The sequence below is a fragment of the Exophiala aquamarina genome (genome assembly GCF_000709125.1).
Source record: "Exophiala aquamarina CBS 119918 chromosome Unknown aczIA-supercont1.6, whole genome shotgun sequence".
NCBI classification, from domain to species: Eukaryota; Fungi; Ascomycota; class Eurotiomycetes; order Chaetothyriales; family Herpotrichiellaceae; genus Exophiala; species Exophiala aquamarina.
In genome coordinates, this window is record NW_013550582.1 from 880,017 (window position 1) to 905,819 (window position 25,803).

The window sequence follows — 25,803 nt, forward strand, 5'->3', positions numbered from 1 at the left end:
ACTAGAAGCACAGTCATTGGCAAAGATGATTAATTGCCTGTTGAACGCAAATGTAATTACCTCTCAGAGACGACCACTCTTTTCTCCTTGTCATCAAAAATGCATTCCTTGTTTCTCCTTCGACACCGATCACAAGGCTGGGTCCCCGAACATTTGAGTTTACTGTGACGACATCGTTGACAACTTCAATCAACACAGGTTAGTGGGGATTTTATGGATGGAGAAGGGATTAGCGATATCACCGAGGCTGAGCTGTCAAGCACAACAGTAGATGGAGCAGAACTAGTCAAGGTAAAGTGCCTATGCAAACGATCCAGCTCTCGGCTGTTCATCGTTTGTTCACACCCGCCAGAAGCTTTGATAGGATAACGTGCGGCGCACATGGCCCTGACTTACGCATTGGTAGCACGCTTCGGCTCATTGTCCGATTTACGTCTTGCTACGGACATTTCTGATGGTGAGACGTAGATGGGAAGAGAATTACTCCGTTGGGATGCAGCACATTTGCGATGGAACAACTTGAGTCAGGACTCGGAACTTGGGAGACTCTCGCAGCGATACAATGGCTGGTCAGTGGTGGCACGATGGAGAAGGTGTGCCGAATCTCCCGGGAAGCCCCTTCCAAGGCGAACGTCTGTGGCTTGGCAGTGGCACGTTAGGGCACACCAGAGGAACAGGCAAGTGGAAGTGGAAACCTTGTGGTACCTCGCTCTCTCGTCATGTTAGGGCTTCCCAAAGGTACCCGAAAGGACTCCGTGCGAGTCAGTACTTGAGTGCTTAGTAGTATCACTTGTCGTCCAAACCACTGTGGTCCACCTCCGTGGACCCAGCACAACTCGCACTTGTATCCCATCATGAATTCCAAGCACAAAGTACGGAGACTCCGTACAGGGTAAGCAAGGAGGATCACAACAAGTCATTCCCTGTCCATTGAGAAGGGCAACCTTTTACGATTAGCACGCACCTGGACACACCACGTCTCACGGTAGTTGACCGTTAAACATCACCAGGATGTGCCTCCATCACTGCCTCGTAAACCCGAACGTCGACTCCAATGTGAGAAAGCAGCCAGCCACGCAGCTCGCAAGAGATTCAAGCCCTCAAAATCAAGACGCTCTTCGTAGAGCAACTTAAACCTTTTAACCATCAGAGATGGTATGCTTCTCGAATGGACCGAGCATCAAAATCCGGGTTGGACGGCTCCATGACCATGACTTTGGGAGTTTGAGTTTCAGGTGGTTCCGGGGAGCCATGAGGGCCGATGCGCTACTGTGCAGAAGCTCCATGTCTAGCGAATGGTTGACAAGATATGCATTGGGCGATCCCGCTATAGGTATTGTCTCCGGGGCCCTCACTCCACGTTCTCACCTCTTCCCGAGTACAGTACTCTGGACTCGTACTCTGTACCATCCTTCAGGAATCAGGGGTCAAGACCAGTGTTTCACTTCTTTTCGTGTGCAGGAAGTTGGGTCTTCCGGGCGAGGATTGCCTGTCTACCTGAGATACTTCACCAAATTTGTTGGAGGCCACATCCTACTCTCAAACACTCAGAAGGTGCTCCATGTGTTTTTGAAAGAACTCCATAACAAGACCGGAATGTGGGTGCGGACTTTTTACTCAATCGTACACTTATACACCGAACCCCAAGTCCCCTGTTATTGTATGCGAATCGGGTGGTCTCTCGAAAGCATGTGGTTGTTCTTCTATGTACGGAGTCCGCATATTACTTGACTGAGATAGCCAAATGTGGAATCATGGCTAGCTCAAGAACACGGCAACGGCAAGACTCCGCCATCGGCCCACTCACCACAATATTGATATTATCAGGGGCTGCGGGTAGTTGCTTGCCTTACGACTTTGACCCATGCCTCGAAACGTCGTCCCACTTCCCCGTCACAGGATCGACTGCATTCGACAATTCCAGGCGGTCGCTCGCTAATACTCTGGCAGGGATTCCGAATGGCCAGCTCAAACCATCTAGCCACATACATTAGGCTGTCGGCAATCCATAATCTTCGCTAAAGCCACGATGGTCCGAACCAGGCCCGTGCTTTTTCTTCAACTGGTACGGTCGAGGCTCCCTGTCAAGTTTAGTGCACGTGTATGTGGAGGGGCATCCCAATCCATTTGGAATAGTTCTCCCAGTTCATCGTGCAGGGCTCACCTGTTTGTAGAGTGTCTAGCAGCTACAGTAGTTCCAAACCATTCTGTAACGACGTCTTGTCCCGTCTTCCCTTCCCGCCTTTCTGGCCCGAGGATGCGGTCGAACCTGTTAGGGACCCATGGCTATCATGATCCAAGTATGCAAGCGCCATTAGACGAGGAGTAACTAGAAGCTTAGCAACTGGGTTCCAGAATATCGCCCTTGCAACAAAATCTTCAAGAACTCGCGTTTCCCCACTGGACGTATGCCTGTTTCTGGTCACCTCTTCGCCGCATGCACGATGAAATCTACGCCCACGGTATTCGTCGCGCTCTTTTGTGTGCGCCAGCTGGCGCTTGGTCAAACATTGACTATGTCGCCATGTGCGGTAAGTTCAGTTCAACAAGTACGGAGGTGGCCAGTCTCTGATGTGCTTTGCCCAGACAAACTGTACTGTCCAATTGACCAGTAGCTTCACATCATGCTCAGGTATCGAATGCTTCTGCGATGATCGCAAACTAGCGCAGCTCGGCTACAAGTGCTTCGAGCAGAATTGCACAGTCCGGGAGGCTCTAGGTGAGGCCAACTAATATTCGGGACCGGCTTCGAGCTAGCTAACATGACTAGTTGCACATAACATCACCGCCCTCACATGCAGCTTCCCTGATAGAGATAGGGGCGTGGTCAGTTCAGCCGTGACATTTACTTCTCTTGCTGTGGCCCTTTCGCTTGTGGTCACGAGAGCCATCGTTTTTGCGGTCAGCAGAGTCTGGGGGTGGGATGACATTGCTACCGGATTTGCAACTGTGAGAAGACCAGTCGATATAAAAAAACAATTCCAACTGAGCAACGCATATAGATTGTTATGATTGGCAATGCCGTGTGTAATCCTATATGTGAGTACAATGCCTGGTTCTCACATAAGGTCGACAGCTAACAATTTGCAAGCACGACATTATGGCTACGGAAAAGACATTTGGAGGCTGTCATTCAGCCACACCGCGACAGTACTGAAGGTAGGCTGGCACTTCCCATTTTACGAGCGGGCCTGTCTTGACGTTAAACCACCCACAGGTCTTCTTCATTGGAGGTATTTTCTACACGCTCGGGGTCGCACTAGTCAAGATAGCATTCATATGCTTTTATCTCAAACTCTTCCCATCCCGTGGCTTTCGCAAGGTTGCGTATCCTCTACTTGTCATCTCAATCCTATACGGCGGCACCTTCACTTTCTTGTTCATATTCCAATGCAGCCCTATCTCTTACGCATGGATGCAGTGGGACGGAGTGGCGGAGGGGACGTGTCTGAACTTTGACTTGGGCGCCGTTATCCATGCCATTGTCAACATCTTGCTAGACATCGCCATATTTGCTCTTCCGTTGACCCAACTCTGGGGCTTGAATCTTTCGCGCAAAAAGAAAATACACGTTATGCTCATGTTTTCCGTTGGTTTCTTGTGAGTGAACACACGCCCAAACAAGAACTTCTTTGCGTATGATCAGGTTAACTGATGATAAGATCTATATAACAGTGTTACGCTGGTGAGCATCCTCAGACTTTATACCATGGTGGGATTGGCTGGCAGTATGAATGAGACTTGTGAGTCCCTATCAGCCCCCTTCTCCTCTATCAAAATGTAGGCCTGCTTACTAGAACATCTCTACAGGGGATTATGTGCCATTTGGTTATTTCACGGATCTTGAGTTCAATATAGGTATTGCTTGCATTTGCATGCCCTCGGTTCGTGTTGTGATGCGTCGATACTTTCCGAACTGTGGAATGGCAACTACAGAAGGCGGTTCGGCGACTGTCCCAAGCAATCAACAAGCACCACGACTCGTGAAGATCCCCGCAAAGACCTTCTCGAAGACGACCAAGTCCTCGAATCGAGGAGTTACAGCGGACACGAGCTCAGATCAAATGGAACTTTGTTCCTACGACCGGAGATGAGACGGTACAATTATTGGCATTTCCGAATTGACATATGACAAACTAAAAGATCAAGCACAGAAGGGCCAAGATCTAGGCAGTCGAATGATATCCTTCCTAACTGCCCATGGATTTGTCACATTGCTATGCCATCGAAAGCAGCAAAACTAACAAGGCACAATACAATAATGGACGCCCGAGGAAATACAGCCTGGCGCTCTATCCGCGCCAATAACACGCTGGGGAAGCCGATGTTTAGGGATCGGATAGCCGTCCCGACATTTTCCAGAACAGCAAATCTCGGGAGATCGGAGCCTTGTACCGAACCCTGTTACAAATCAGTCGATCCTGTTATTGCAGCAGATTAAACTTTCGCCTATCCTTTACGAGCTCTCTCAATTTGTAGATTGCAAAACGAAGACCTATATATCTAACCCTCATCACCAGTGTGATACCGCTCAATTTGAAGAGCATAAATGGGAAGCGCATCGGACCCGTCTTTGGTGGTCTGATTGTTCGGCGATCGCTGGGCCGCCATACGAGGCTGGCACTGATCGAGATATCCTCTCGATATGCGTGTCACAAGCGCGACGAGGTTCGGCCCAGTCAAAGGCTTACCACACGGGGAAGCCCACCGGCATAGTTTCCCGGTGATGGCGCTTGTCCATCACACGAGAAGCAGCACAACAGCACCAGGAGCAAATCCGTTTGTTTTAGGTTCAAGGTATGCAGATTTCAGGAAAGTGCAAGCCAGTCGACCTGAGTTAAATCGGACATCACCGGTTATTACGACACAACCACCAAGTCCAACGTGGAAGTATGGGGATGGAGCTCGAGTCGGCGATTCATTCCAAGGTTCAGATAGAAGTATCGCGTCGATTGAGCAATCCCGATTGGAGCAAACTCAGCGCCATGTACAAATTGACCCCAATGCGTCTGACCGAGCAATGATTCAAAATTACCAAGTCCTCATATCGGGGATTCCCAGGCCGATTTCCTTCGTTAGCACAGTTTCTACTGATGGATCCAAGAATCTCAGCCCCTTCAGCTACTTTCAAGTTGTGGATCATGATCCCCCCATTTTCGTCATCGGCTTTTCGGCCCGCCAGGCCAGACCCAAGGATACAAGACGCAATCTATTGGAAACAGGAGAGTGTGTTATCAACATTGTCAGCGAACACATGATCGAAGCAGTCAATGCCACCTCGCTCGACCTACCGTATGGTGCCTCTGAATGGGAGCTCTCGGGGCTCACTGCAGCCTCGTCAAGCACTGTAAATCCGGAAAGAGTTCAGGAAGCGATATTCAGCATTGAGGGCCGTTTGCTTGAGATGAAAGAGCTCGACTACGGCAAGGAGGATAGCACTAAAGCAAATGGAGCATTGGCTATCATCGAAGCGACGAGATTTTGGGTTCGTGAAGATGCAATTAACGAGGATCAAAGCCATATCCGTCTAGAGAAATTGAGGCCTTTAGTCCAGCTGGGCGGCATCTCTTATGGTCGAGTAAGAGAGACTTTTGAACTGCCCAGACCCCGGCTCGAAGATGAGTTGCGGGATAAAGAGAAAGGGTTGCAGAAATACTATAAATCAGAGTCCGAGTCATTGACATAGGGGGCGGCCCTACCAAAAGACTATCGCTCCTGCCTGACGATGATGCCTTCGCTAAGGCTCCTAAGTAGTTTCTTCTAAAACACCCTGAGAGCTGGGTAGGAAACCGGAGGTCCATTCCGCCCGGTAGTCCTTTGGGATAGCAAGCATGCGAACCTGTTTTCGTTACGGGTGGACTAATGTGGATGCAGATTGTGTCTTCTAGCATCTGAAGCATCTACGAGTACGGCGAGGCTGGCTGACCAACCTGAGTAAGCTACTCACCAGACAGAGTTAGACAAGGTGTGGCAAGCCGGGCATGAGGTCGGCCTTGGCAGCTAAAGCTGGGTCCGTTATCGTAAACACTTGCATATCGGCTCTCATGGAACTTAGCTTTTGATTGAGACGTGAACAGGAATCGAAGGCTTGACAACGGACTCTTAATTGCTGCCCTCGTTGAGAAACCGGTGTGCTGCCCTGCAATCAAGTTCCACCTAGATCGACCCGAACAGCTCTCCGTTTTGGCTAATGGCAGCTCCTCAGCAAGGAAATTCACATGTCTTGCAATGGCAACCTCGCCAAAATTGCTTGCAGACAAAGGTAGGAGATTTGCCGTGAGCGACAGCCTCTGACTGACAATCAAGACTGCTACATTTGCAATCCTCGGCGCATTCGCTGCGACCGCACACTCCCGACGTGCGTAAAATGCGATCACAAAGGCCTTGATTGTCCAGGCTATGGTAATCGACTTCGATGGAAATCTATGACTGCACGTGAACAAGGGCCTAACTCTGATAGTAAACATGGCTTGATCTTCAAAAATCAACATTGCAGTGACGAGAGCATCGCGCGTGCGGAGACTGAGCCTCCGGCGCTGGAAACAAGTGTGTCAGGCCAACCGATTCACAGTCTAGAAGGATTGCCTACGTCAGTCTCCAAACAGCTTCTCGAGTTCTACTGTTCCAACATTGCTCCTATGATGGTGTGGCTAGACTCCAAACAGAACGAATACAAGAGACTCGTCATTCCTCTAGCCGAGACACAACAAGTACTTAGACTTGCAATCATGGCAATTGCAGCTGCCCGCGCGCCTCACAATTTCGATGTCGATGACAGTTTCTCCCGTCAGGCTTATGAGGCTGCTCTGAGATTAATTACCGAACGCATTCGAGAGATGACTGACGTTGAGTTTCGCGATCAACCCGTGGACACAGGCCCAAATGCTAGCACCAACGAAGCAACACTTGCTGCTATGCTCATACTCTCCAATCACTCTCTTCTTGGGTCTGATATAACTCAAGCCTAGCTTCACCGCTAGGCCGTTCGGATCCTCATCAAGGCAATAGCTTATACCGGCACACCAGACAAAGAGCTGTTTGACTTCCTCCAGAATCAGGCGGCCATTCACGATGTCTTGGTTTGCACGACGATTTTTGATCCAGAATACATCAATCAAGCGACACTACCGAATTGTAAGCAGAAAGAGGTTATGTTTGGCCGATTCCTGTGCTATTTGCATCATATCACCACGTTGTCCATGACAGATGCAGGACATCCATCTATCGGTGAGTTGGAAGACGGTTTTGAACTTGCGTGTTCTTCGACCATCATGGCCGCAGCTTCAATGCGAACGATCTGGCAGACCAATCACGGACGACTTTACACGCATCGTCCGAATATACCACCATGCAGGCGTCTTATATGGATGCAAACGGCTCCACATTTTCCAATGAGAGCCTACACGAAGAGTATCATAAATCGAGCTTATTTCGATTGTTTGATCAATTCGAAGACCTGGGTACATCATTGTACCACCTTGCCTGGCCGATTTTAGTGGCTGGGATCTGCAGCTGGCCCAATATTGAAAGAATGCGCCTCGTCAGGTATCTTACTAAGGTTATGCTTGAGAAGACTAAGTTCTGGTACTATAGCAGGATTGTAGCTTTTCATGAGGAGCTATGGGAGAGCTCTCAGTCTGATTGGACCAAACTTGCTGCTGATTGGGAGAGGAGAGGCCTGCAGATCATTGCAGTCTAAACTGCCTCCTAGAAGTCTCCATCCGAACTTAACAGGTACCACAAGAAACAATTCACTCTTACATAACGATCCGAAAACCTTCACGGAGTGTTTATCTCGCTACTTGCACCAGCGGGTGTCTGGATAGAGTGACCTAATCAGGTCTCGCCTGGCTCCCAGTTCCTGGTCAATGGGCACTTCTGGATACGTCGGATAATTCCAGAAGAATACTTGGATATAAGCTAGGAGAGGGTCTGGTAGCGAGCCTGAAGCTCTCGAGGTGCACGGCCCTGTGCTGCGATGCGCCACCGACCCGACTGACTATGATTACCAGAACTGTTATAAATTTACCACTATCGATGCAAATCTCAGTGAGCTACTCTGTAGCGTCTATCTCAAAGCAGAATTCGGCTCCTGAAGGACAAATTCATGTTGTAGGCCTCCAGAACGACGGGAGCCAAATCGAAACGGCTTCAATCACTGGATCCAGTATCCACTGACGAGATCTCACCATGAAAGCTCACCAGCACCATGTTGCATGGTCTCATTCCCAAAGTCAGACTTCGATGTTTCGAGATCTCGACATACTTCAGGATACCCAATTAGCCAGCTGCATGTGATGGTACAGGATTTGCACTTACGGTTTTGTGCCGCGCTATCGTTCATGTTTGCACTAGCCATGATGTCTGAAGCTGGCCAAATGGAATGGCCCGCAGTAGCCTCAGCATTCAAGTGAGACTTGACCCACCCTAGAATAGTCGGAATATGTGCTTTATCAGGCCTGATGTGGATGTGGTTAGCTTTCCCAGAGATAAGGCTGAGTGATTTTGAGCTTACGGAGGATTCATCAGTTTGCTCTTTGCATATGCCGTCTGCAAAGACGAAACGCAGTGGACTATCTCCTCTTCGATATCCGAACGGATCGATGACGAGTCTGAGATGGCAGGGCTTGAGTAGAATGCACATTCCAGAACGCACTTCTCCGCTGCAACTGGGCGCACTTTGATCATGAGCAAAGAATTGAGCTCCTGATCATGCATGATATCGATCAGTACGTTGGGTTTCAAGTGATCGGGGCCTCTTTGAAAGTTTAGGTAATCGAATAGAGCTCCTAGCAGAGTTTTAGGAGTATGTTTTCCGATGATATGTGAAAGATCGAAGGCATCTGCAAACTCTGCACTGGTTTGTTAGAGGTGTAGGTCAATCTAGAGTGTAGTCGAGCATTTACCGGCGAACTTCCAATTGAAATGGACCTCGACTTCCCAAGACTCCATGCGGTAGTTGCTAAACCTGCTGACGTCGGTCGGAACAGGTGGTTTAGGAAGAGCGCCGACGTTGACAAAGACCACTCCGTTGGCATCAACCCGAACACTGATTTCGAATAAAGAGATTTCGCTTTTGTCAAAGCCATCAAGTCCATCGAATTTTGGCGCTTTGACAAGTTTCCCTCGAAGGTCGTAGCCCCAACCGTGATATCTACAGCTAAGGACCGGGGTGCAACCAGACTGTTTCATTGAGACAACTGGGTAAGCACGATGTCGGCATACATTATGGAATCCACGCAAGACGGAATCTTTTCCTAGCACTAGAAATATCGGGTATCCTGAAGGATGATCAAAAACACGATATGAGCCTGGTTTGAAGAACAGGCTTGCATGAGCAAGTGCTATTGGCATCTGTAATATGATAAGCCTAAGTGGACAAGTCCCAAATGGAAATGGTCTAACCTTTGCGAAAATTGCTCGTCGCTCGAGTTCTAAGAGCTCGTTCGATGTCCACCAATTTTGGGGATAATCGGACTGTTTCGTGACCACAACATCCGTGCTTGCATCAGTATCGATTTGAGCAACCATTTCTCGCATGGAAGTCCTGTACAATGGCTCATAATTCCCTGGAGTGGGTTGGTGCTTGATCCAGAAGATGCCTATTACTGCCAAAGCCGCTATTACGCTCCACACATCAGCCTGTCCGGACATGATAACTTGTACCAGTTGACTGAGAAGACGTCGATATGGTCAAGTTCAAAAGGGATCTGATGAGTATCTCCGTCCCATACAATCAGTATTACTTCAGTGTTGAACCTGAAATATCCTGAAAACTTTGCGAATAGGCTTCTTTATAGGTTTTTTCCGCTTTGCGATGGACCGTGAAGACTGTCTCTAAGTCCTCACCTGCCCTTATTTGCTAAGTATAGTGGCGAAATGACAAATCCTAACCTGTGAGCTGGTCAAGGATTATTTAGTGTTATCTGTAGCCTGATGATGTCTCCCAATTATATCTTGAGAGCCCTATCTTCGATAGGCGCCGGCTGGTCCCCGTCCGTACAGATCAAATATATGACGGTATCTTCACACACAAGTTTAGTTCCAAACGCGCGTTTATATAGTGCCTTCTCCTGTCCTTTACATCTACAGAGCTTACTCAAGCCGTGGATGCTCAGGACTACAGTTTGGTCTAACTTTACTGTTACTTCATACCCGACATCCTTTCACGAGGACACGTTGCTCCTATGCTGAGTCATAACCATTCTGAAAACCTTGTTCTGGTAATCTAGAATGAGGTTAGCCTTCAGACGTTTGGCCTGAAAGCTGATGGGTTCCACTTACGCGAGACTCCAGTTTCTTTGACGGGGTTTAAACATCCTTGAAAATAGATTCCTTTTTCCAAATTCGCCTGTGCACTTTCACATAACTCACCGTCCTCATCTGCAACCTGACGGACAAACTTGTAATAGTCTTCACAATCATCAGGGGAGTTATCGTTATAGTAGTCAAACTCTATCCGGCAAGCACCCACTTCTGGACTTGGGCAGGCACGGAACGATGACATACCGCCGTTGTAAAGATTCAGCGTAGTACAGGGGAAAAAGTAAAGAAGCAACCCGTCATCTTCACGGTTCGGGTCCGAATAATGACGGGACCAGTTCTCATGGTTGACGACGTGGTACGTATCCGCTGGATAGAGCTTCGCCAACCCAGGATGAGTATATTGACAATGTAGACACTCTTGGAAGCCATCTATCATGGTTTTCCAATTGTACTTCCCGCTGTAACTTAACTGGCGTCGATGAGGCAGCCTCGTGAAGTCATAGGACTCCAACAACTGCTCTAGGCCGGGGAAGAACTCATTGAACGAAGGTGCAGCCGATGAGATTGTGGTAAAGACAAGTCCTGAGCGTGTCTGGTGAGACCGTAACTCCTCGTTCTGTTCCGTTGATATTTAGCAAGGGTTCCAGTATCACATAGAGCATTGAACAAACATTCACATCTGAGAAGACGTTGGTTTTTGTGTTGCCTGCAAGGTCCTCAACCTTTGCTGTCAGTCTCACTTGTGCGATTTCGTAGCGGACGCTTTGGGCATCCTCAAATTTGTTGATAGTTCCCAAGAAGAACCACGAACGTAGAAATACAGCATCTCGTTCTAATCTGTGGTATTTCTGAGACGTGTACCAATTGGCTGGGAGGGTTCTTTGGATAACAGCCATGGGCCTGGCTTTTGACCTAGGAGGCCAATTGAGCGATAGTTGCAGGATCCAACGCTGTGGCAGGACGTCTCAGCATCATGAGCCTTTATTTATCCCCTCTCTTCGGCGCCCAACCCAAAGCCATGGGCTCTTGTTTCTTTGCAGAAGAAGCACGGTCCCTTGAATTTGAAGTAGTTGGACCTTTGAAACCAAGCAATGAAGGCTGGGGGAATGTCCGGGTGCCTCCTCGTCAGTTTTGAATAGGCTTAGCTTCTCCAGAAAATGTCCAAAACCAGGCTAGTTCTCCATCTTTTCACCACTTTTATCAGCCCTTGCATTGGGCAGGCATGAACGAATCCCAAGTCAAGCCCAAGTCAAGCTTTAGGATCACGCAGGGCGAAGGTCACATATAGCGGGATGAATCGATCGATTCATCAATCCTCGTAACGACGCCGTCTCTATCTGACGATCTTGTTTGGACCTGGGCCTAGAGAGACTAGCGGTGGATCGAGTATTGAGCAGCTAGCACTCGAGAATCTCGAGGCTTATGGCTGCCATGATATTATCCCCTTCAAATGTGCTGTGCAGCGAGATTAAAGCCGTGTACTTCAACTCGACCTGCATGAAAGCAGTGATACTGTATTGTATGTAGCTTGGCCAGGGCTTTTAAATGACATGTTCCACCCCGCCAAGCGGAACATCTACCATCGCACATGTTACTCCATCATTCAATTTCTATCAAACATGGGTACATACTAATAAAGAGAAAAGCGTGGGATGTGATAAGTGAGGAATGAAGATCAGGTATGGCGCCCACGTTGTCGGCAATGCCACCGACCAGAGTACTCTCCAAGATTTTGCCAAATAAGGAAATCTGGAATGCCAAACCAGTCCACCGCATCTCGCTTACTCAAAGGTTCTTACCTCTCTCACCAAAAGCCTCGCCTTTCGCATCAATGTTACTTCTTCAAAATGCTCTGCCGAAGCCATCTATCAGACGGGGGATATTCGTTTCTAGCCCACGGAATGGTCCTCGTCAATCCTCGTCATTCCTCGTGCAGCAGCTCAGTCCATCAGAATGTCTTTTCGTGTCAGATGCTCTTGAATGCTTGCCCATACTTACGAGAGGGAACATTCCTTTGGTTGGCGGCCCATCTTGAAGTACCGGAACCAACAAGGCGTAACGGTCGTGCTACACGGGGGTAATTCTTGCCTTTTTGAGGAAAATGTGCAATTCTCGAGGAAATTATCGTGTATTGATCGCCAATGAACAATGCTTAAAACTTTTCAAGTGGCGAGTCGTGTTCTAACGGCAAATGGGGCGCGGTGATTCTCAAAGTCATAGATATCGCCTAGCTCAGCACCATTCCAATAAACCCATGCCGTCTTATGCAAAATTCGTGGCGAGGTAGATGGGGAAGTTGCGGAGAAAGTCGCAACTCAGGGCGCTAAGTCTCGTATCTTGGTGAGGGGGTTCTTGGTGGAACCATATATTTTGGTAAGCTCAGATAGGTATTTTGGAGGAGAAGCTTGTACACATGCAGCAAGCTGATTCTCCTTGCCTTCCAATAGATTCAACAGTGTGGTCACTATAGCGCACGTGACCCCAAGGTCTTATCTCCTGCATTCCTAATCTCAAATTCGCTTGACCCAGCAGTCTCACATACTATATCTAATCTTTGATAAAGGTTGTATGTACGGCAGCCGCGGCGTTCCCGCCCAGGTCGGCCCTGTAGCTATATCTACATGTCAAAGTGCTGATTTACTGGAAGTTGCAACCTGTCGTTCACTCCAAAGTTTTTCAGGCTCTCAATCATGTCCACGGACAGTATAAAGAAGACTCCGGACATGGAGGCGATGTCCCCTGTCCATACCATATCTCAAGGCGCCATCACTCATCGTGGGGATGTCGCCGGGCATGGCATCTCGAGACCAGTCACGCAAGGAATGGGCTCCACTAAGAGAGGTCTCAAGTCTCGACATGTTCAGCTCATGGCTATTGGAGGCTCCATAGGAACAGCGCTCTTCGTTGGTATTGGAGGCAGTCTCTCCAGAGCCGGTCCACTTTCATTACTCCTCGGCTATATGTTTTGGGGCATTGGCTTCATCTGGCCGTGCAATTTATATACGGCAGAAATGGTCGCCTACCTTCCTATTAAGGGCCAAATATTCGAATTGGCAAGCCGCTACGTCGACCCAGCAGCGGGATTTGCACTAGGCTGGACATATTTTTTCGGCGGTTCGATGCTGGTGTGTGTTGAACATGCCGCTGTTGCTGCAGTCATTCAGTATTGGAACTCGGACATAAATCCAGCCGCGTGGGTCACGGTCTCAATTGTGGTCTGTTACTTTCTAAATGTCGCCGCCGTCAAATGGTACGGAGAGTCCGAGTTTATCATGGCATCAACCAAGATCATCTTACTTGTTGGGCTTATATTATTAACTTTTATCACTATGGTCGGCGGAAATCCACAACACGACGCATATGGCTTTCGCTACTGGAAAAACGGGCTCGCCTCACACCCTTACTACACGACTGGTGCCACGGGCGGTTTTTTAGGCTGGTGGTCCTGTGTCCGCTACGCCGCCTTCACGATAGCGGGTCCTGATCTAATCACAATGGCTGCTGGCGAGATTCAGCATCCTCGAAAAACTATCCCAAGAGTGGCGAAGCTTGTCTTCTACCGTCTCGTGGGTTTCTATATTGTCGGAGTACTCGCAGTCGGTATCATCTGTTCCTCGCGCGACACTCGCCTCCTTGGCGCTATTGAAAGTGGCGGGTCCGGCGCTGCTGCTTCTCCTTGGGTCGTTGGAATCCAGAACCTCGGTATTGAAGGTCTGCCGTCTGTCATCAATGCCGTCATTATGTTATCCGGTTTCTCCTGTGGCAACGCATATTTATACTCGACATCACGGACCTTATACTCCCTCGCTCAAGACGGGCAAGCGCCAAAAATCTTTCTCAAATGCACAAAAGCAGGAGTACCTATTTATTGTGTGTCGGCTGTTAGCCTGATCGGCTGTCTTACCTACCTCGTTTCTTCGAATGGTGCCGTTACAGTCTTCTACTGGTTTGTCAATCTAACAACTATTACTTTTGTACTAGTCTACACAAGTTATATTTTTGTTTGGACAAGGTGGTACGAAGCCTGTAAAGCACAAGGAATAGATCGCAATAAACTTCCCTACCACGTCCCCTTCGCCCCATACTCGGCCTGGTTTGGGATCGGTGCAGGATGTACGTGCATGTTCTTTATGGGGTTCGACGTTTTCGTTCCCTGGGATACACAGGGTTTTATTACGTACTATTTCGGCCTGGTCTTCGGTCTTTCTACGTTCCTACTTTGGAAGTTATGGAAGAAGACAAAGTGGGTGTCTCCCGAGAATGCTGATCTTTACTCTGGTCTGGCCGAGGTCGACGAGGAATGCAAGCGCTGGGAGAGTCCCGAGGCGAACGAGAAAGAGCGGGAAAGGCTAGCACAGCGCAATTTCTTCAGTAGGGCTTGGGAGAAAATGTGGTAGATTAGCAGAAATAGTGTTGCACAGTGGCAATGGGCACGACAGTTTATGTAGTCGAATACTGTTCGTAGACACAAATCAATTTTCGTCTTTTGGTCAGCTTAATGTCCCTCGTCAGCAAAGTCATGCACGTCCTATCATTCAAGCCTAGCCTCACTGGCCCTCTCAGTATATCTAAGAATTTGGTAGAGGTATGATCATGTTTGCCCAGACTGCTTTGCTGTTGCTTAGCCTTCACCCCCAAGTCGCTGGTGAATTTACTGGCAAGCCAAAGAGAGGATGAAAACCTGAGTGAAAAGATCTGAGTCTGTGTTGGCTTCGGTCGCACAATAAGAGTCCGACTATGGAGGAGCACCTGCCAACTAGAGACATCATCATGAGATGGTACTAAAGAGAGAGATGTTCAATACTTAGCAGATAATCTAGAACAGCAGCCTAAAGGTGTGATAAGAGGCTTCTATTGGGTCGATGAGCCTTCTACGATGGCTAAGATTGACTGACAGACCTAATTCTTAAGCCTAGTATTCCGAAGCTTTTATAAGGAGTGTGGACAGGATGGCTACATCTAAGGCTCGAATACGTATATATAGCTAATCTAGATTGACCAACTAAGTAACAAAGGCTATATTCGTACCTAGAAGGCAAAACTATACTTCAACCTACAGGTAGACTTATCCCTTCCCACTTCCGTAGATAGTCCGATGAATACTAAGTGCTGAAGTAGATGAACGGGACTAAAAACCGTGATTTAAGTCGACCGTGAGAGATATTGTGCTTAAACGAGAACTAGTCCGTCCTTTACGATGTTGATAGGAACGTCGAAAAATAAATAAAGATGATAGCTCTTGAGAGAATCTATTCTTTCTTTCCTTGCATTGACCAAGAATTCTCCGTAGTTCTTGGTCTAACTTACAGTAATAAGCTATTAGGCAAATATTAAATATTAGTCTCTTCAAATTAGGATGCGGCTATAATGGGAAGGGAATATAGTCATTCCGAAGATAGTACGAGGGACTCGTTAGACTATATAGTATCCTAAGTACGGACTAGACTAGCGCCTAGGCGCTCCGGATCCGCTTCGGATAGCGTTCGAATAGCTCTCGGAGCTAGTTCGGATGTATTAAAGCGATATAGTAGACTAGGATCTTTATAATCGCTTAATATTAGTAATTATATCCTCTCCTACCTAACTAAATAACGGCCTTATTATAATATTAAGGGTAACGCTATTAACTCGCTAGTATAGTCTCCTAGATAGATTATATCTCTTATAATAAGTCCTTAGTACTATCTATATTATAATAATAATCTTAGTATTACTTTAAAGATATTTAGCTAAGTAAAGAAGCTTATATTTAATTTCGTATTAATATAGAGTATCGTAAAGTATATACTACGATAGAGTTATATCGGTGTTTTAGCCCGTAGCCTAGCGTAACCTAATTTACTATAGGAGCCTAGGGAGCCTAGGGCTATCGTATAGTAAGGATAGTTTTCCCTACGCTTATACTTTATAACTAAGCTCTTATAGTAACTATTTTCTACCTTATAAGTATACTATAATCGATATTTTTCCTATATTCCTATATATAATCGATATTTTCCCTATACTCCTATAGTCTCTATAGTAAACCCTCTTTCGCCCTTCTATTCTATCGTTTTAAGTACGTAATTCCTAATTCGTTTAATAGCTAGTATAGCTATACGTACTATATTTCTCTAAGTTTTATTATTTCTAGTCGTACCTAGATACGCTATACTTTATTATCTCTAGCTATACCTAGATACGTCGTACTTTCTCTCTAGATTTTATTATCTCTAGTCGTACCTAGACTTTATTATTTCTAGCTATACCTAGATACGTCGTACTATAAGAGTATAAGTAACTTAACGAGAACACTAAGATAATCGATTAATTACTATATAGTCCTTAGAACATCGACTATAAGAACTTAAGGAGTCTAAAAACCTCGTATACGATCCGTATAGCCCCTAAGGTCTTATATACTAGGCCCCTTAGTATTTTAGGACTAGTCTTAGTATAGGATAGGTACTTCTAGGGTCTACCGTAGTCCTATTCTATAATAATTACTCCCCTCCCCCGAAGTATACTCGTTCTCGAGTATAGAAGTAGTAGGTAAGAAGTAGCGTTCTAGTATAGCGCTATATACGTTCTATATTAATATTAGAAAAAACGTAATATATTTCTCTAATCTTAGGGTCGCTCCTAATCTTAATTTATTCTACTCTTAGGGATTATTCCGTATTTACTTTAGTTTACCTAATTCTAGCGAAACTTCGCGTACTTCTCGTACCCTAGTATAGTATATATAGTAAGCTATACCTATAAGGCTAAACTTTTTAATTATTTAGCTCTCGCTATTTAATCTTCGTTAAGGTCTTAGCGATTAGTCTCTAGGTAAGGAGTATATTAACCTTCCTCTACTCTATCTTTCTTCTTCTTTTTTTTTATATCTCTTATTCCTTAAGACCCTTTCCCTTAGTAAGTCCTATAGTTAGCCCTCTACTTTTTCCCTACTAATAGTATACTAGCTACTTATCTTCTTATCTTTATCTAGAATTTCTATATAAGTTTCTATTTTTTCCTAGGATAGTTAAAGTTAATCTAGTATACTAATTATACTTATTTAGTATACTACCTAGTCGAGCCTTCGTTCTATTAATTTAAAGGAATATTAGTAATAAGATTATCGAGTATATTTATATAAGATATATAAGATCCTTAGGAAGGAATAACTAAGTATTACTTAATAAGGGTAAGCTTACTCTTCTTATACTAGATATATACTAACTCTATTTTAGATAGAGAAATTTAATATAAGACTAAGAATAGGAAATATACTTAGTATAGAATCTAAGGTTATACTTATAAGGTAGTAAGTTTCCTTTTTTTATACTATTCCTATACTAACCTCCTAGGTATCCTTATATTTAATCTATACTATAAGGGTTCTAGTTAAGTTTACTATAGATTATATTAAGCCTAGTAGTATTAACTAGGTTATTTACTCTAGTAAGCTTTTTATCTCCCTAGCTATTCTCTTACTAACCCTATACTAGATTATTCTATTATAGAAGTAATTAACCGTATAGTCCGCTATATTACTTCTAGCGTTATATCTCGTAATAAATTCGTAAGCTTCTCGATTACTAAACTAGATAAGAAGAATCCTAATTCTATAATATCTCTTCTAATACTTAATACTATTAGAACTTTAGCTAAAGTCTAAGCTTAGGCTATAGATTCTCCTACTACCCCTATACTTTCCTTATACTAATACTTTCTCTAGGCCCGAATTACTCTACCCCCTTAGCTTAAAAGAGATTTATATAATTTAACCGCTAGTAAGCTTAAAGCTAATATAATAATAGAGGATATTAAGATTAAAGCTACCGATAACTAGCCTACTAGACGGGTACGACGATACTTCTATATAGATACTAATAGTAATAAGAATAAGCGGCTTCGTACTACTAATAGAGATTTCTATACTTTTACTAACTTAGAATAATTATTATTAAATAAACTTATAAAGTAGGTAACTCGTAAGCGATTCGTAGCTAAATTCCCTACTATACCTTTAAAACGCCCTAGAACTAATAGTCCTACTAAGAATTCTAATTATTATTCTAGCTTTAGTTCTAGCTTTAAGTAGATTTCTAGCTTTAAGTACTACTCTACTATACTAATAGTATACTTTTTTATCTTATATTCTACTTTTATAGATTTTTAAAGTTAAATTCTAACTTCTTATTATTCTTTAGCTCTATAGCTATTAAGTAGTAGTTATTTCGTATACCTTATATATATTATACTCTAAATAGGCCTTATAAAGATATCTTTATTTTATTTTTACTTTCTAATTTTTATTCGTAATCTTATCTACTCGGGTCCTTAAAGATTATATATCTCCCTAAACTTAGCGAGTAGCTCGCTCGCGTTTAGTAGGTATTCCGCGGGTTCCTAGGTATCTTTCGCCTTAGAGAAACCCTTCTACCTAACTAGATACCGACGTTCTACCTTAGTATCCTAGTAGTCGAGAATCTTTTCGACTTCCTACTATTTATCTCTATCTACGTCGATAGGCCTAGGCTTCTCGCCCTCGAATCGTATACGATACGATTTTAGTAACGATACGTAGAACGTATTATATAGCCTTCTATACTTCGTTAGTAGCTTTAGTATATAGATATTCTAACCTACTACCTTAAGTACTTTAAAAGGCTCTAAGAACTAGTTATCTAGTTTCTTACTTACTCTTCGCGTACGAATAAACTTAGAGGATAGTATAACTTAGTCTCCTAGAGTATATATTCGTAGTCCTCGGCGCTTATTATAGTACTTTACTATACTATACTATACTCGTTCCTACTATACTATAGTTTCTTATCGAGCTTCTTTAAGCGCCCTAGCTTTCGCTCGTACGAGATATTACGGGTTAAACCCGTATAAAGCTCTAGAGTACGCCCTAGAGCGATTACTCGTAGTATACCTTTAGGCTATATAACTATATAGCCGAAGCTACGTAATTCCTCTCTATCGATTATCTTCTAGGAAACTATACTAACCTACTATAGGAGAGGCTAGGGAGTATTTTCTTTATTCGTATAGTAGATAGATTTTCTCTTTTCTTTTCTCTCCTTAGCTTAAGAATCCTCGTTATACGATAGTTAGACGAATTACTCTAAATTCCTAGCTAAATCCTTATATTATTCTTAAGCTTCCTATTATACGTAGCGAAAGAATACCGCGTACGAAATAAATAACGAATAGTAACTAACGGAAACCGCTCTAGCGTAGGCGGTAGAGCTATACTAGTTCTTATAGGCTTAAAACTAAAGGATAATAGTACTCGAGAATTAACTCGACTAATAGAATAGAGTACGAGCTCGTACGTTTAAAGTAACGACTTCTACGACGATAAGCGCTATATAGAAATTCGACTCTATACGACGAAAGGCTAAGCTCTCCGAGCTAGCTAAATTTAATAGAAAAAGATTAGAGTTTCGGCCGTAGCTTATTTAAGCTCGAGCTAAGTTAGCGGTTAATAAGTAAGAAGAAATCGAAGCTATACGATTTTAGTATTTCTATAGTAGACTAAGGAGCTACGCCCTTACCTAGGTTAGTTCGTAGGTTAATTTCGTATAATTAATCCTCGAAATAAATACGGAAGAACTTATTAGTTAATTAAAGGCGGTGTACGAGGACGTCGACGCCGTAAAGAAAGTATTACGAAAGCTTTCTTAGCTAAAGTAGAACGGAAAGTCCTTTAGCGTATTTCTCGTCGAGTTTAATCGTACGCTACTCGAAATTAACGAACTAGACTAGGCCGACTCGGTAAAGAAGACGTTTATATTAAACTACCTTTCGTACGACCTAAAGAGCGTTCTCGTTATAACGCTAATTCTATTAACTTATAGGAAGTACTATATTCTCCTCTATACGATTAGTATAAACCTAGAGGCTCTTCGGTAGAAGAAAGCTAGAGAGAAGATATCTAGAAGTAACCTATTCGATACTACTAGTCGTACGAAAGATAAGATAGATTAAACGCCGATAGTATAAGCTATAGCGTCCTTAGCGGGACTATAGAGAGCTTTATAAGTATCGTAAACGATACTTAACTAGAGAAGGAAGCTTAGAGCGTATCTTCGCTATAACTAACGAAGTTACTTTATCGTTAAATATCTTCTTCTTCTCGTCGTATAACCTAAGACGAAGAAAAGAATAGTAGTACTAGAAACTATAGACGATAATAAGGAATTATTAAAAGAGTAGCTCCTACTAGAAGTCGTCGGTAGAAGCGTATAAAGAAGATAAAGAAGGAATAGAAGGTTTTTCGATTCTTAATAGACGACTAACTCTTTATCGTTTTATTACTTTTAAATAAGTAATATTATATATCGACTCTAATTAATTCTAGTTATTTATTATACGATTTAATTAACTTTCGCTTCGCTTCTCGCTATTCTTTCGAGTATATCTCTATTATTTCTCGTTCGATTTTCGAATTCGACTCCTTTATACGATCTAAAATTTCCGAAATAGCGAAGATTAAAGTCGATATCGATAGCTATAAGAAAATAGCGTTCTTCTATATTATTTCGAATCTAGCGTACGAAATTATCCTTAAGCTACTCTAGATAAAGAAGAACGATATATATCTTAGCGCCGCGAACGACTTTCTCTTAATAGGCTATTTCGATCTAAAGATCTATAATATACTACGAAAACTATATACGCCCTTAGACTATAGCTAGGTTTTCGTCGTAGTATTCGATCTACTAGCTTAGAGAAGTAAAAAGCGTACGAAGATCTAAGTATTCTCGACGATAATAGCGAATATTAAAAAAGTACTTAGAGTAAAGACGTCTATTAATTCGCGTACGAAGCTTCCTTAATAGTACTATTATTTCTTAGATATCTTTAGTCGTATAGAAGTAGAGAAGTTACTTTCTTTACGAGAAAAGGAGATTAACTACGCGATCGACCTCGAACTAAAAGACGAAAAGAAACCTTAAGTTTCGTAGAGTCCGCTATATAATATATCTCGAGACGAACTCTTAGTACTACGACGTACGCTTACTAAACTCCTCGATAAGGAATTTATTAGAGTAAGTAACTCGTTAGCGACGATTCTAGTTCTCTTCGTACGAAAGCTAGAAGGAGGATTACGATTCTATATTAACTATCGAGGACTAAATAAGCTAACGAAGAAGGATCGATACTTATTACTATTAATCTACGAGACTCTACGAAATATTAAATAAGTAAAGTAGTATATAAAGCTCGATATTATCGCGGCCTTTTATAAAATTCGAATTATAGAAGGAAACGAGTAGATAATAGTATTTCGTATAAGATATAGCCTTTTCGAATAGTTAGTTACTTCTTTTAGACTTACTAACGCGCCTAGTACGTTCTAGAAGTATATTAACTAGGCCTTACGAGATTATCTTAACGTTTTCTACTCGGCGTACGTAGACGATATTTTAATTTATTCTTCGAGGATATAACGAGAGTATTAAAACTATATACGAAAAGTCTTAAGTCGACTCCGCGAAGTAGAACTTTAGGTCGATATCGATAAATACGAATTCGAAGTTAAGTTAGTAAAGTACTTAAGATTTATTATCGACGCGAAATAAGGCGTATAAATAAACCTAGTAAAGATTATTATAATCTAAGAATAGTAAGCTTTTAAGTCTATTAAAGGCGTCTAAAGTTTTATTAATTTCGTAAACTTCTACCGAAAGTTTATTAAGGGTTTCTTAAAGATAATTCTATTAATTATAAAACTCGTACGAAAGAATTCGACTTTCTATTAAGATTCGGAAGTCGATATAGCGTTCGTACGACTAAAGAAGATATTTATAATAGCTTCGATCCTCGCTCTATTTAACTATATAAAAGAAATATTTCTAGAAGTTAATACTTCTAAATAGTATATAGGTAGTATCTTATTCTAGATAGAAGAAGACGATTTCGTACGACTCTATATATTCTTTTTAAAAAAGAACTTACTCGCGGAATATAACTACGAAATATACGATAAAGAAATACTAGCTATTATATATTATCTTAAAGAATAGAATACTAAGTTAAGGAGCGTAGGTAAGTTCGAGATATAATTAGATTATAAGAATCTAGAATAGTTTATAATCGTACGAAAGCTTACGAAGAAGTAAATAAGATAGTCTCTTATTCTCTTACGATATAACTTTACGATCTTCTATCTTAAAGGAAAGAATAACGTATAAGCCGACGCGCTATCGCGAAGAGAATAAGATATATCGAAAGAAGAGGAGGACGACTAACTATAGTATTATACGATAAGACTACTAAAGCCGGAGTTCTTCGACGCGAAAGAAACGATTTAAGTAGCTTTCGTACGAGTAGAAGAATCCTCTATCGAAGACTAACTAGCGAGTAACGTAGTTAATACTAACTAGTTTACGATAGTAGAGTCGGACGAAATATACGAGTAGATTAAGGATTTAATTACTCGAGGAGTATCGAAGTTTCTATCGTTTCTAGCGATAAAAGTATCTATCGCTAAGTATATAATCGATAGTTAAGAAAATATACGCTTTTATAGAAGACTATAGGTTTCGAATTTAGAACCTTTACGTACGTCTTTAATTTAAGAAACCTACGACTTAGTAATTAGCGGATACTCCGAACGAAAGGTAACGAGCTCTTTAATAGTAAGATAATTCTTCTAGCCGAATATACTATAGAATATTCGATAATTCGTACGAAACTACGATACCTACGAATAAATAAAAGCCTAGAGGAAAAGGAAATAAGAATTCTTAAAACTTCTTCTCGTACCGAACCGAATATAGAGCGAGATATTTATCGACTTTATTACGAGACTCCTAGAGAATCTAGGCTATACGAATTTAGCGATAATTACGAACTAACTAGGAAAAGGAATTATCTTTAAATCGATACGTACGATTAAGTCGTAAAATATAGTATTTCTATTTCTACGTATATTCTATAGGACCTACGATTTACCGAGAGCTATCGTATCGAATAGAGGAATCTAGTTCGTAAGCGCTCTATAGAAACGAATATATTAGCTACTAAGTATCGTATACCGATTATCTACTATATATTACTCTAAAACGGACGAATCTACGAAACGAATAAATTAGATAATCGAGACGTACGTACGTACGTTCGTAAACGAAGCCTAAGATAATTAGATAGAATTACTACTAATCGCTAAGTTAGTAATTAATAATAGAAACGCCTAATCGACTAGTATAAGCCCTTTCTTCCTATCTTATAAATATAATATCGATTCCGTATAACTATAAGATAAGCTTCGCGAAGATAAAAAAGGAAATAGTCTAATACGATAGGGCGAAGAGATCGTACGAAAACTCTAGAAGGCGAGAGAATAGGCTTAGACTTCTATAGTCGTTACTTAATAAGAGTAAAAGGAAATTATAAACCGTATAAAATAATAGTTAATAGAGTTCCGCGTAGGCGATAAGGTCTAGCTCGACTTAAGAAATATACGTACGACGCGGAAGAGTAAGAAGCTCGATTAGAAGAATACGAAGTATATCGTAACTAAAGTTATCGAATCGTATAGCTATCGTCTTAATACGCTAAAAGGAATTTATAATATATTTTATTCGAACCTACTACGTACGATATCTACGAATCTATTACCTTCGTAAGTTACCGACGATACTTAGTCGAATTCTATCGTTATATAGAACGAAGAAGAATACTAGATTAAAAGGATTATTCGCTATAAATTCGTACGAAGAGGCCGAGAGTCTTAAAGGTAGTACTTAGTAAAATAGACGAAATATATAGAATTAACTTAGGAATCGAAATTATCGCTCTAGAATATCGTAGCTTTAGATACGTACGAATCGATAGCGAAATAATCGGCTTTTTAATTACTATACGAAAGTAAAGAGAGAATACGTACGAAGGAACTATAAGAGTAATAAAATATTTAATTATACTATATATATTTAGCTTATTTAGTTATCGTACGACGAAGCTTAATCGCTACGTTAAGGTATAAGCTATAATTAAGTATAGAGAATATTCCTTATTTACTAGAATTATACTAGTATTAATATAAGTACTATACGAGGATAAGAGAATAAAAGAAATATTATATATACCTACCGCTAAGAGGCGAGCCTTTTTATAACTACTTCGCCGAAGCGAGAAGGAGGAGGAGGAGGAGGAAGGAGAGCCTTACGAGTAGAGAGGAAAGCGCCGTCGTTATCGGACGAATCCGACGATAGTACTATAATACTACTATCGTCGTCTTTATCGCGCTCCGAATAATAAGTATCGCGGTTCGACTACTTATAGTTATCGTACGTACTATCGAAGTATTCTAGAATACGTCGATACTCTAGAAATAGGCGTATTAAGCGCTTATAACGATTATAAGGATCGAAAAGAATACTTCGGCTCTAAATAAGTAAGGCGTTAATATACGATAGTCGATACGATCGAACCTATACTAGAGTAACTACTCCTCGTACGAAAGGTACGTTAGTTCCTAGTATAGCTAAGATCGTCCGTTAAGAGATATTATAGTAGTACGATACTAGCGATTACTCGAAGGTAAGGAAAATAGGGATTTAAGTTAGCGCGAGCTATTCTAACTAACGCTAAGTCGTAGCGGTATTCTATACTACTAATACTATATTATCTTAACTTTTCCGTTCTCCTATTAGTACGTACGACTAAACGGGAAGGCCTAGGGCTTAGAGTATAGAGGGCGGATTAAAGAGGAGGAAATAGATTAGTTCGCTTACTTATTTACTATATCGACTACGAACGTTTAAGAGTTAGTAACGACTAATAATTATATATAATAGGAGTAGAGATAAGTACTTATAAAAACTTCCTCGATAATTAATATAAGAGAAGAAAAAGTAGAATAAAAGTAAGTAGGAATAAGGGTTTTACTTTATACGCTACTCGGCGCCCGCCTAGTTTCTATTAAAAGTAGCGGCTTCTTAGCGTCGTACGAAGAGAGAAGGAAAGTAATATTACGAATTAAATCCGTATAAAGCTCTAGAATACGCTCTAGAGCGATTACTCGTAGTATACCTTTAGGCTATATAATTATATAGTCGAAGCTATATAATTCTTCTCTATCGATTATCTTCTAGGAAACTATACTAACCTACTATAGGAGAAGCTAAGGAGTATTTCCTTTATTCGTATAGTAGATAGATTTTCTCTTTTCTTTTCTCTTCTTAACTTAAGAATCCTCGTTATATCGTAGTTAAACGAATTACTCTAAATTCCTAGCTAAATCCTTATACGAGGTTATTATTACCCTTCTATAATTTTCGTACGATATTAATATTTATCGTAGGTTTAAACGTTAGGACTTAAGAGAATAGTATTTTCTTAGTCGTAGTATTAATCGTCTAATTATAAGCGTACTCCGCGCTAGGTAGTAGTATAACCTAGTCGTCTTAATAGTAATTAATATAGTAACGTAGATAATATTCTAGGATCTAATTTATTCTCTTAGTCTATCTATCGATCTAAGGGTAGAACGCGGTTAAAAACCGCCGCTTAATCGCTAGGTAATAGTATAGAGTTCCCTAGTATACT

General features: G+C 42.2%; 7 protein-coding genes across 7 annotated transcripts; 5 read left to right on the forward strand and 2 right to left on the reverse strand.

The window, feature by feature from the left end:
* Positions 1 to 2,437: 2,437 nt before the first annotated feature.
* Positions 2,438 to 3,604, forward strand: A1O9_07713 (uncharacterized protein; the record flags this gene model as incomplete). Its single annotated transcript, XM_013403268.1, has 6 exons — positions 2,438 to 2,531; positions 2,633 to 2,719; positions 2,771 to 2,949; positions 3,003 to 3,039; positions 3,092 to 3,159; positions 3,218 to 3,604. 6 exons carry the CDS (start codon positions 2,438 to 2,440, stop codon positions 3,602 to 3,604), a joined length of 852 nt encoding a protein of 283 aa, XP_013258722.1.
* Positions 3,605 to 4,726: 1,122 nt separating this feature from the next.
* On the forward strand, positions 4,727 to 5,686 carry A1O9_07714 (uncharacterized protein; the record flags this gene model as incomplete). The annotated part of the gene is made up of 1 exon (XM_013403269.1): positions 4,727 to 5,686. The coding sequence occupies one exon, from the start codon at positions 4,727 to 4,729 to the stop codon at positions 5,684 to 5,686; it is 960 nt and encodes a 319-aa protein (XP_013258723.1).
* A 542-nt stretch (positions 5,687 to 6,228) lies between these two features.
* On the forward strand, positions 6,229 to 6,968 carry A1O9_07715 (uncharacterized protein; the record flags this gene model as incomplete). The annotated part of the gene is made up of 2 exons (XM_013403270.1): positions 6,229 to 6,262; positions 6,397 to 6,968. 2 exons carry the CDS (start codon positions 6,229 to 6,231, stop codon positions 6,966 to 6,968), a joined length of 606 nt encoding a protein of 201 aa, XP_013258724.1.
* Positions 6,969 to 7,348: 380 nt separating this feature from the next.
* A1O9_07716 (uncharacterized protein) lies at positions 7,349 to 7,699 on the forward strand (the record flags this gene model as incomplete). The annotated part of the gene is made up of 1 exon (XM_013403271.1): positions 7,349 to 7,699. One exon carries the CDS (start codon positions 7,349 to 7,351, stop codon positions 7,697 to 7,699), a length of 351 nt encoding a protein of 116 aa, XP_013258725.1.
* Positions 7,700 to 8,511: 812 nt separating this feature from the next.
* A1O9_07717 (uncharacterized protein) lies at positions 8,512 to 9,654 on the reverse strand (the record flags this gene model as incomplete). The annotated part of the gene is made up of 3 exons (XM_013403272.1): positions 8,512 to 8,852; positions 8,907 to 9,354; positions 9,406 to 9,654. The coding sequence occupies 3 exons, from the start codon at positions 9,652 to 9,654 to the stop codon at positions 8,512 to 8,514; spliced, it is 1,038 nt and encodes a 345-aa protein (XP_013258726.1).
* Positions 9,655 to 10,166: 512 nt separating this feature from the next.
* Positions 10,167 to 11,162, reverse strand: A1O9_07718 (uncharacterized protein; the record flags this gene model as incomplete). The annotated part of the gene is made up of 3 exons (XM_013403273.1): positions 10,167 to 10,228; positions 10,285 to 10,882; positions 10,938 to 11,162. The coding sequence occupies 3 exons, from the start codon at positions 11,160 to 11,162 to the stop codon at positions 10,167 to 10,169; spliced, it is 885 nt and encodes a 294-aa protein (XP_013258727.1).
* Positions 11,163 to 13,088: 1,926 nt separating this feature from the next.
* A1O9_07719 (uncharacterized protein) lies at positions 13,089 to 14,663 on the forward strand (the record flags this gene model as incomplete). Its single annotated transcript, XM_013403274.1, has 1 exon — positions 13,089 to 14,663. One exon carries the CDS (start codon positions 13,089 to 13,091, stop codon positions 14,661 to 14,663), a length of 1,575 nt encoding a protein of 524 aa, XP_013258728.1.
* Positions 14,664 to 25,803: the final 11,140 nt, after the last annotated feature.